The 11,965-nt window shown below is 46.9% G+C and overlaps 1 protein-coding gene across 1 annotated transcript; it reads right to left on the bottom strand.

Moving 5' to 3' along the window:
• Window positions 1–2,000: 2,000 nt before the first annotated feature.
• On the bottom strand, window positions 2,001–4,854 carry LOC142590923 (uncharacterized). The gene is made up of 2 exons (XM_075703319.1): window positions 4,691–4,854; window positions 2,001–2,372 (listed from the first exon to the last, which is right to left on the bottom strand). The coding sequence occupies exons 1-2, from the start codon at window positions 4,803–4,805 to the stop codon at window positions 2,110–2,112; spliced, it is 378 nt and encodes a 125-aa protein (XP_075559434.1). The 5' UTR covers window positions 4,806–4,854; the 3' UTR covers window positions 2,001–2,109.
• Between the last annotated feature and the right edge of the window lie 7,111 nt (window positions 4,855–11,965).

Here is an 11,965-nt window from a genome sequence, read left to right as displayed (position 1 = left end):
AAGCACCATGAAGGAAGGAAAAAGTCAGTTGGCGGCATCGTGCTCATGGTGCTCATGGCCATAAGTCCGTATAATTGCTATCGCAATAAATATTTTTCTTCCTCGATACAATAAACCTTGAGCTCTACTGAGTATACAGTTTACGACCTCTTTCTGCAAATAATAAATTATCGCATGACATTCCATAATTATTTTTTTCTATTTTTTTTATATTGGGGCTTCCGCATCGTAGGCCCACTGTGTATATGCCAGTGTGGCCCGAGAGCTATACGGAGCTCCATGTGCCACCAGAGGCCCACCGGTTCTTTGCAGGGGCAGAGATGTACCCCGGCATCGTGCCCTGCGACTCGTCGTGGTTCCCCGTCTCGAAAGGGCGCCCAATAAAAAGGTAATGGGCGTGGTCTCTGGGCTCCACTTTTCCAGCCACAGACGGCCTTGTTGAAAAGTAAAACTGGTACAGCGCAACATATAAAGCAAGGCACTATCCGAGCCGGCCAACTGAAAGCACAGAGCGCTCTGCCCTTTCATCTGGCCGGAAGAAGAAACAGAAAGAACAGGATGAAACAGGAAGAAAAATAAAGGAAGAAACTAGCCGAGCCGGCCAGATGAAACTACGGAGCGCTCTGTGCTTTCATGGGGCCGGCTCGTCTTGTTTCTTCCTTTATATATTGCGCTTTGCCAGTTTTAGAATGCAATACCAACTCGCCCAATCCTCAGCGCTTGTTGAAAAGCGTCCGTCGTGGTTATAGGAGGCAGGATAGAGCTTCCGCCGGATACCTGCTGCTAAAATAGGGGCAATCGCGCTCCTGGTCATTTCCCCGGTCATTGTGGGGCCCCAACGACTGGAAAGATGAGTATGTTACCAGCCAAGAGGAAGTCCCTACCTAATGCAAACACTGGGACCGCACATGAAAAAAGTGACCACCACAGGAGCAAATCAAACTTTCTTCGTATATCTCTACGGCCTCCCTCTTCATATCAGAAACCATAGAAACAACCGAGGAACATCTCTCTGCCCAGTAAAAAAACTGGGGGAAGGGGCAGCTACCGGCAGCACCACACACACACACACACACACACACACACACACACACACACACACATACACACACATACACATATATGTATATATATATATATATATATATATATATATATATATATATGTACATTTCATTCACCTCTCCTCATCATTTTTCTCTTGACGAATATCAAACATTGCTTTTGCCTTGCGACATCGCAGCCAAGATGTCTGACTGTGTGCACCAGCATAAACGGTGGTTTGCATTTAGGGAAATCTTGTGGACCGTATAATGCATCATAAGAAATATTGCTTGAGTATTATAGTTTTTATTATCAAAGGTATTATAGTTTTCATAGTTTAATCTGAGCTGTGCATAAAAAATATTGCATAATATTCCACGTTGCATGCTATGAATATGCTATGCATGCTATAAATGTATGCGTCAGTGCTAGGTGCACCGTATTTATACTCTCTTCACATACGCTTTCCTAAACTTGGATTTCCACATGTGTGTATTTTTCTCTTTTTTTCTTCTTTCTTCATAGTCTGTCCTTCTATCACCGTTTATTCGCTTTACCCCATTACCTGGTGAATACACTGGCAATCTCCCTGTCTCTACCCCTATTCTTTCCACTCTTCCCTCTATAAGGTTGTTCCTTAAGCTCCCTAATTATTCTTTAAATTAAATGTCACTATTTTTTCTCTATTCAGTATAACTGCGCGTAGCTGCTAGAAAACAGAGTACTTGATTTTTTAAGCTTCATATATCTGCTGTTTGGCTTATCAGGCTTATCAGGCACTATAGCAGTTCAAAAAAGGCCTTCATTTTGTGAAGAGACTCAAATTTTTCCATATCAGCCCTCTGATCCTTAGAGAGCCTAGCGGCAGCTAACTCTTCCTGCTGAATTCTCAGTTCCCATCGTCGCCATGTTTCGATTAGAGGTCGATCATCAGGGCTTCAGGATAAAACCACGCAAATAGTTAAAAACGGACTAGTTTCTTTCCGCCTTTAGCGAATGGCTGGACGTGTTTATTGTACAAAAGCATTCTTCTCCGCAGCGGTGTATTCTAGTTCGCCTCTCTTTTTACCAACCAAACGGCTGTTGTTGTAGCTGCAGATTTTGGTGGCCAAGCAATCCATTACCGAAGCTACTGCCGATACCGCCGCCGTATCCATCTTGAAAATGGCGGCAGCCTCGGTGGTGAGTATGGGGGAAGGGGCTGAATTCGAGATTTCCACCGTTGCCACCATCTCCGCTTCCATACACGCTCAGTCCGCCCAGGCCTCCGGTAAAGCCATAGCCACTTTCGTAGCCACTGTTTCCGTAGCCTACGGGTTGACCACTGCCTGTAAACGTAAGGGTGCAGACGTTATTACCAACTTTACTGGACATGCTAAATGCACTGTTAGCTTCCTATCATGGAACTCTTGTTAGCATTGATATTTTTTTACATTGTGTACAACAGCATTCACTGTAGCGATCATAGGAAACATAGCCCAGAAAAGGCTGTGTTCAGAACTTCCTGCACAAGGAATGAAACAAGGACACTTCTCCAAACGTGTGAACCTAGCGAAGTTCGCAGCCTGGGCAAAGTCTGTACGCGACAGCGCATGCTCAGCTGCCGCTGAATTGATTAGCCACCTCCTCAGTGCAGACTAAGAGACGCTTTATTTTAACGTGCTATCGTAGATGGTTGAATTGACTTTCTCTGTAAATATTGTGAACTGTTCGTTTGCTGGCGGGAAACTAACTAATTTGCGGGACCGATCACAGTCACCCACACATCTTTTTGCTTAATTTAAGGCGCCCAAATGTCTTCGCGCGCTTTGTATTGCAGGACATGAACCTTTCTTTTTTTATACCGCCGAGCAGTACCATTTACAAAGCAGTGCGTAGGTATCACACTTCAATGCATCTGACTATCAACGATCTGAAAATATTTATAAACACGCTTTCCGACCTTCTGTCCTAGAATTTCTTGATGCTTCTCTATTAATTTGTAATTGTTGCCATCATGAAGTTCAGTTGTGAGGCTAGTGACCGTGCCGCGATTCCTACGATTTTGCGTGAAGCTTCTAATACACTTGATCCCGATGGGTAGTCGTAAATGTTTGCCCGGAGGAAACTGTTTACTACGTTACTTCCCGCCTTGCAGACAGTTTGTATATTGGGTAAAAGCTGTAGTCTGTTAGTTAGATGATGTAGAAAGCCGTTTTTATGCGGTTTACGACTCTCGCATTATTTGGGTAGTTGCTAGTAGTCTATTAGTAGTATTACTATTAGTAATACTACTATGCTATTAGTAGTATTAGTATATACATATCTTAACTAAACATACCCCCGCCACACGCACACACACACACACACACACACACATATATATATGCAATGTGCTTTTTTCTTCTGAACCTATATATCGAAAATTTCTATTGTGCGGCAATAAATTGCAGACCTCTTAACGGTTCCTCGACATTGATTTCGTATTGATTCACAGCTTTCGCGTACCAATTGGTCATTCCGAACGAAAGAACACAATAGTCTCTTTTTTTAATGGATATCTAAAATTACATCAAACGTAGGCGTGCACAACGTAGTGACTCTTCTCGCCTGATTCAATACCGCTCTTTGTCATCCGCCGTTCATGACCGCTTGGTCGTGTCGATAGTGGGCACGCGGTGCGGCTCAGATTACTGAAAAAAAAAGCGAGAAGGAAAATTTTTTCCGCTATTAACTTATTAACTTATTAACCTATTAATTTATTCCGCTATATTCCGCCACTCTGTTGCTGTGCCAGCTTATATAGGGCAAGCAATGAAGAAGCTCGTCATGATATCTCGATGCATAGGGCATCCACAAAGAATTCTGCGCCCTCGGAATGACTTTTCTGAGGTACTTCAAAGCCAATAAATTGACAATTGTGGCAGTAGCGTAGCTAGGTCGTCTGGAACCCTGGGCCCATAGATCTTTTGTAACACCTCCCCCACCCCCAGGTGTGATCAGGAAGGCAAGCATATTAAAAATTTCCGCGAAGGGGGGTGATGTTTCAGCACCAGCACAGCCGCGTTGGGTACCGCGCATCCTTTTTAATGCATTTTCGAAATTACGTCAGGTATAACTGAGCCCGCAAAATGCAGTCCATCTTCTTGCTCAGTTTAGTTACATTTTGACATCCAGCGTTCAGGACCGGCCTATTTTGGTGCCCACGTGGACGGAGCGCAGCTCGGACCACAGAAGCGCAAAGAAAAACACACAAGCAAAAAATCTTTGCCCAGTTCTTTTTTTTTTCATCGACAACTCAGCAGCACTTGCATGGCGCTCTTTGGTCATATCTGGCCCTTGCGTCGATAACTCTCTGATCATCATCATAATAATCATTAAAATTGTTCCATCATTCAGATCCAGATTTGAAGGAATCATTTATATACCGTAAATCTTCTCAGAAATTTTCGAAGTGCAACCAGTCCGCAAAATTATCCTCCCCAGGGATGTTTTTTTTTTTTTTGAAATCCAAGGAACTCGCGATTCCGAGGCTGGTTACACGTGTTCATATTTGCGGAACACTTAACGGCAGCAAAACAAGCTACGTCCGTAAAGGCATGAAAATATTGTCTTTGATATTTCGTTTAAACACATTAAAAAAACAGGACCTGAAAGCTATACTCACCAAAACCTGAGAGACCGCTACCACTGAGGCCACCACCCCACAGTACGTTCTGCTGGTAGGATACCACGCAGGCCGCTGAAATCGCGAACACAAAGGCTAACAGAAGACCGGCCATGGTTCCTGCTTCGGACTGCTCAATGACTGCATGCAGACTTATTACGCTTTTTATACACAAGAGATGTGAGTGCTGGTTGCCTGTCATCGGCAAGGATGATACAAAATGCCGAAGCTGCAGTTTAAAAAAGCTGCTTGACCGATTGTTTCAATTGTACGTCACCAAAGTCGTTCGGAACACGCTTTGTTGTTTTACTAAAGGTGGCCACGGACAAAAGCATTTTATTTTGCAGAGGCTGTAGGCATTTTGCAACGGCGACAGAACACAAACTCGTTTCATTGACAAACCCTGAGCTAGAAGCTCGCCCTGCGTGATTGATTGATGGACAAGAAATAATAATGCAGCGAAGTCTCTTCTTCGTCTTCCGCACGCGATGCTACACCGGGCCTCTGACGCGAGTCGCTTTATGTTTTTTAGCCTGTAGGACAATAATTTCCAATGTATGTGTCCCCAATACGACGTCGAGCGCGGAGTTCTCCGGACAGCACTGAAATGGCTGGGCTTAACTAGAGCCTAACTCTAGAACCCAATGACTCCCAACAACACACCAATAAACACACACTCATCACATTCCATGAAATTTGCACACATTACAGAAACCAACGCCTAATGTGTCCACCTCTCTCTGTGTCTAGAACACGCCAGAGAGAAATACTGTGGCGACAACTGACTTTTCTTACCCCGCGCACTTTGCACTTATTCTTTCCCGCCACATACCCGACACCCAAGTGTCGTTTTTGCCCTGTCCCAATAGCAGATCTCTCCCATATCATGTGGCAATGCCCCATCAAAACTGCCCCCCGCACGCTCAAACCATTAATTAGTAGCGAGGAGCTGTGGGAGACTGCCCTGCGTAGCTCCAATCCCACCCTACAGGACGGAGTCCTGAGGTGGGCTGAGGAAGTAGCGGAGGCCTACCACGACTGCTAGACGGACTTCTAGCCACATAATGTGGTGATGGACGCCTGCTGGGACTGGAGTACTTAGACCTCCCTCTCTGTTCCCCCCCCGGCCCCTCCCCTTCCTTAAAAGGGGAATAAAGTTCATTCGTTCATTCATTGTAAACTTAGCCCTGAGAAAGAACATTCAATGATGGGGTTTTACGCGCCAAAACCACTTTCTGATTATGAGGCATGCCGTAGTGGAGGACTCCGGAAATTTCGACCACCTGGGATTCTTTAACGTCACCTAAATCTAAGCACACGGGGATTTTCGCCTTTCGCCCCCATCGAAATGTGGCCGCTGCGGCCGGGATGCGATCCCGCGACCTCGTGTTCAGCAGCCCAACACCATAGCCACTGAGCAACCACGGCGGATTTAGCGCTAAGACGTTTACTATAGAGTGGAAAAGACAGGCTAAAGTACAATTCTTGTTAAAGTTTTCCACCGAGAACAAGAACCGGTACATTATTGAGACATCATCGATTTCAATGTATTTTCTCGTATTTGATTGTTGTAGTTCAGTCTTTCGTTTGCACAGCCGTACGCCTGGCAAGTCCCTAAACGTCACCATACTGGACGCCTTCTAACGCTTCACGGGTTGGTGGCGCATGCGCCATGGATACTTTGTGACTGCGATTGTCAGGACAACTAGGACAGCTGTTGCTATCTCAATAAAAATTGGCAAGACCCCAACCAGATGCCGCTAAAATTCGTGAAATCACAACGAGCTGGTTCGGAGACTTCGAGGTGGCGTCGCCACCTAGCTTTCTCGATGTAGCGAAAGTGTTATTTACTAATGCAGGTAAACCTATTTTTCTGTCTTGCGTACCCTGAAGAGCTAGTCGTGATGGGTTAGTACGATGATAGTAGAGGTATGCAAAGGCAGCCTGGAGGATCGCTCTAGAAAGAGGATAGCCTGGAAGATTTAAGAAGACAGCGCCTCATACTTTTTTTCCAGTGGAGTCTCAACAACTTACACACGTAACAAATAAACAGAACCAACTACTGATAAACAAGGCTTATTCTTGCATACCTGCACGTCATTTCAAAAGGTGCTGTAAACAAATATCCCCTCATACTGTCACATATTTCGCGCAAGAAAAATCAACTTTTTAACCTAGACTAAACGTATGAAAACATTTTTGACGGTGGCCAGTGGCGACGGCGTAGAGCTGTTGAGGACGAGGTTACGGGTTAGCTCCCAGCAAGGACGGCCGCATTTCAATGGGGCCTGAGTTCAAAAACGCTAGTGTTCCGTGCCTTGGGTGCAGAATGAAAAGAAAGCACTGGTGGTCAAACTAAATCCGCAGTCCCTCATTGTAGCGTGCCTCGTAACCTCAAGGTTGTTCTGGCGCAGAAACCCCCAGAGTTCAATTTAATTTGATCTCGAGTGGCTCAGTACTTGTTTCTAAATCAGATCTTTTGTTCCTCCCCAAATTCAGAGCTTTCACACCGCCTGCAATGCCTCTCTGTTAATGGAAAATGATAGCTGCCACTGTTATGACACAACTGGATAGTGTGTGTCTGTCAGCCTCTCTGTGCGCGTTTATTCCCAACCAGTCCAGTCGACGTTCCGAAATTTCACGAAAAATCTGTATATCCACCAAAATTATTAGTAATGCAAAATAATTACAATCCGTATTATAAATTTCTTGGAATTTATCATATAATGAGAGGGGGGGGGGCACGACGGGGACGAAATACGAGAAATCCTGCCGCTTTCGCCGATGTTTCTTTACTCTTGGAAACTTAAAATCCACAATGGGGCTGACATTTGGAGTATCACAATTTGGTATAAAGGTTATAAGCAGGAATAAGGTGCCTCAGAAAGGCTGACCAACATTTAGATAGAAGGACCTATCTTCATCAAATGCGGCCTCGTCATCCTAGGCATGTTAGTTTTAACGGGTAAGTAGAGTGACTCCACGTGTAGTTGCTGTCGGTGGTGGCTGGTTGTAAAGGGAGAGCCTTCAAAGAAAACGAGCGCTCTCACCTGATATCTGCAAGAATAGTTTCTAAGACGAGGGGACAAAGGCTGGAGAGTGGGAAGGCGCTGAGAAAAAAAAACCGAGAGAGAAGACTGCTGCAAATGCGCAGTCAGAGTATGCGCAGTCAGTAGTGGACGTCTCCCACACCGACCCGATTTTATCTGCGCTGCTGTCAGTTGCTGAAGATGGCGGTTGTGCTTCACACGTCCCCGGCGATCGAGCAACGAAGTATGGTTCGTTTTCTTTGGAGCAAGGTACGAACGCACATCGAAATTCATTGGAAAATGCAGCCCACGTATGGGGAAGGTATCTCGCTTTGAGAAGTGCGAGGAGGTGGGCAGCGATTCAGGTGCAACGATAAAGCCAAGACTTCAGTCCGGCGGTTGTTCCCCAGTCAGTCGGACGAATTCTACCACGAGGGCATCTCAAATTTAGTGCTGCGATGGCACAAATGTCGGAACCGGTGTGGAAATTGTGTGGGAAAATAGTGCAAGGTACGTAGAATAGTAAGTATATATGTAAGTACTTTTATGTACCTTACTTTGGCTAATAAAAAGAGGGGCAATGACTTTCTGATTTGCCGTCGTAGATAAGGGTGAAATTAAGCAGCTGCCCTTACAAAAGCAAGGCACTCACGTTCTGTAATTGAGTAATTGCGCTCCCATGCGGACAGTAGCCTGCTGGCATAAGCGATGACGCATTTCGTTCCCCGTTCAAGTTTGGCCAAGACAGCGTTTATGCCGTATCACTCGCGTCAGTCTGGACATTGGTTTTAGCTGATGGGTTGAAGCGGGCCAAAAAGGGGGACGTTGTGAGTAGTGTGGTTACTTCGGAGAAATCCGCGGCTTGCGCAGGACCCCAGGTAAAAGAGGCGTCTACATCAAATAGATCTGGGAGCGGTTTCACAATGTCTGCGAAATTCTTCACGAAGTGGCGAAATAGGAGCCGACACCCACAAAATCGCGACGATCTTTGGCAGACTTGGGCACAGGGAAGTCTTTGACGGCTCCATTTTTTTCTGAGTCCGGTTGTACGCCGGCCTCGTTCGCGTTATGGCCAAGGATCACAATGAGGCGACGGCCAGAATGAAACTTCGATAAATTCAGCTGAAGTCCGGCACGGCGGAATACTTCACGAATCGCTGAGAGACGTTCTAGCTGTGTATCAAATGTAGGCGAAATCAGAATCACGTCGTCTAAATAAGACAAGCATGCATACCATTTGAACCCCTAAAACTGAGAGTTCATCATTCGCTCGAATGTGGTTGGGGCATTACACAGACCGAAAGGTATGACCTTTAATTGGTAAAGCATATCAGTAGTTACAAAAGCCGTTTTCACTCGGTCAATTGGGTCCACAGCAGCCTGCCAATATCCAGATCGAAGGACTGTAGAAGAGAAGTAAGTGGCACCATTCCGACAATCAAGAGCGCCATTCATTCGCGGGAATGAGCTAGCGTGTTTCTGCGTAATGCTGTTGAGGTGACAATAGTCCACACAAAAGTGCCACGAACCATCTTCCTTAACCAAAACAACAGGCAAAGTCCGGAGACTAGATGATGGCTCGATAATGTCCTTCACAAGCATCTTGTTGACTTGCTGCGGATGACGCTTCGCTCAGACGCAGACCCGCGATAGGGGCGCCGGTGCACATGGCTGGCATTGCCTGTGTGTATGCGATGCGCGACAACGCACGTCTCGCCCAAAGGCCTATTGCCAAAGTCGTAAATATCTCCATACCACTCACAAACACGTTTGAAGGCGTCATTGTGCTCAGGTGGAAGGTCATAGGCGATCATGCTTCGAAATTCGTGGCTGCCACAATTTGCCAGCATCTGAGTGCTTCGCTGAGGACATGTAGCATCCATTGCAAAAGCTTCTAGCGGAGTCTTGCAGGGGGCAGAGGTGTGCTATCGAAGGCCCCCTGGAAGGACTTACTTGATTAAGCCAAAATTGACAAGTGGAAAGCACATTCTGTTGGCCATAATGCTCAGGACAGTACAGGGGGCAGCGACACCTTGCGTAAGCAGGGCGTCAGTAGAGGCGTCGCGTAGTAGTCGTCATCTGTAACCGCTCTTCAACACGACAATTCCACATAGGTCACGGTTTTAGAGGGTAAATTAACAAAATCGCTGCAATGTAGGCGATACTTTCAAAGTTGTTCACTGGGTTCACAGAGGTGGGGCAGTTCAAAGCCGAGGATACCGGTGGAGCAATCAACCACAGCCGAATTCACAGAAAGAAAATCAAGCCCAAGCATGAGTTCGTGCGGTCGCTCCGCAAGTACCGTAAAAATAACGACCACCTGGTGACCAGCAAAGGTAACCCCAGCTGTGCTCATGCTAACAACAGCGATTGTCGAGTCGTCAGCGACATGTGGGACTCAGATCGTGAGAGGTGTAAGGATCTTCTTCATGCGAAAAAGAAAAGTAGCACTCACGATGCATACGTGCGCCCCGTATCAACCAATGCTCTGAGCTCTCACAGGGACGCCATCGACGTAGGCGCGCAAGTACAGTTGATGATTTGGATCAAGGTCAACCGTGCAGCTTTACCTCCAGAAGCTACGCAGTCTAGTTTCCTGGCGAAAAGCGATGGCTAAAGGACGGCGAAGGAGAGCGGCGGCGAGTTGGAGAACGAGATGTACGACGATGCGGCGGGGGCGACTGGGCGTCGCAGGTAGCTTCCTCGGGGAACAGTGGGTGCAGAGGATTCGGTGTGGGGCGGATAACGACTTGCATTAGGGTAGGGGCCAGAGTAAGTGGACGATGCGCTATGAGACTGAGAGGGCCATTAGCTGCGGCAACAGCGAGTAATGTGTCCAGTGTGGCTGCAGCGGAAGCAGTTTAGGCTTTTCGTTGGCTGTTTTTCGTTCCAACGGGTTTCTCGTACGATGAAAGGCGCACGGTCCGCGACGAGGCCTGTCCGCTGAGACTAGGCCGGCTTCAGGAGTGTTCGTGACGTAGACCGTAGGGAAGAGGCCAAGGTTCACAAATTCCTGGTGAACCTGGAACCTGGGAGCCTGGATCAAGGAAATAACCGGCATCGAGGTTACGGATACCGTAGGTTTATACGAATCTGGATAGGCGGCCTCGACTTCTCGGCGAACGCTGTGCGTCACATCGTCTGACGCGGATGGTTGAGAAGTAGTTGCCTCACAGGATGACGTTGCAGCGGTATTCGGTAGACGCTCGAAATGAGCAATGGGGTTCATAACGCTTGAAAGTACGGACAAGGGCGAGACCACAAAAACGAGTGCTCGTCCTTGTTGTCTCGCTGTTGTCCGCGTCTTCCAGCGCCATGACCCCCAATGCTCTATCTAACCAACTAGCCCGAACAACCATACTTCTAAGCTCGAAACGTCACGAGATGCGCCGGCATTTCACTTGGTCTAGACGGCGGCCCTCTCATTACACTGTCAGACATGGTCATGTTGGTGAAGACGAGCAGATAGAACGCGTCGTCTGCGATACCCTTCAAAATGTGTGCGATCTTGTCAGCCTCGAACATCTTCTGGTCAGCTTGTATAAACAAGGCCAGCACTACCTGTATGTGCGACAAGGCTCAGTGGATGTCTAGGTACGTACCGCCAGTTGTTTCTTGGTGGCAAGCTGTCGACGAAACGCGTTGACAAAACGGTCGCGGAGCTGCTGCTTCAACGTGTCCTAGCTGGGGATATCATTCACGTGGGCTCGAAACCAGACGCGAGGATTTCTGTCGAGGTAAAATACGGCGTTGTCTAGCATTATAGATTTATGCAAGCCATTCTAATTTATGACTCGCTGGCGCATTCTGAGGCACTCATTCACGTCGACGCTGTTTGCCCCAGGAAAGGTCCCGGGATCGCGAGGCTGTGAGAGGGAGATAAACTTGGTAGAGATCGCAGGCGTAGCTGGCACCGACGTGTCATTGCCAGACGGCATGCTGGTAGATTCGAGGTGGCATCCACTGCGAAATAAGTACCCAGCACCTCCACATAGAATCCGTCATTAGATGGGGATGATGATGATGGCCTCATATTATCGCCCATGCCCAAAATGGGGGTTTACGAAACAAATTACGAAAAAACACTCAAAAAGTTATTCGTTTAGCTGATTGTATTTAACCGCAAACGGCATCAAGCACGTCCCTGTGGCTCATCCCTAAAACTGACGCACCGATAGATAGTATTATTTTTGATGATAACATAAACCCTAATTTAGCAAGCGGAATTTCTAGATGTCTTTTTCTT

The sequence above is a fragment of the Dermacentor variabilis genome, chromosome 8 (assembly GCF_050947875.1).
Source record: "Dermacentor variabilis isolate Ectoservices chromosome 8, ASM5094787v1, whole genome shotgun sequence".
NCBI classification, from domain to species: Eukaryota; Metazoa; Arthropoda; class Arachnida; order Ixodida; family Ixodidae; genus Dermacentor; species Dermacentor variabilis.
This window is presented reverse-complemented; position numbering and strand designations above follow the sequence as displayed.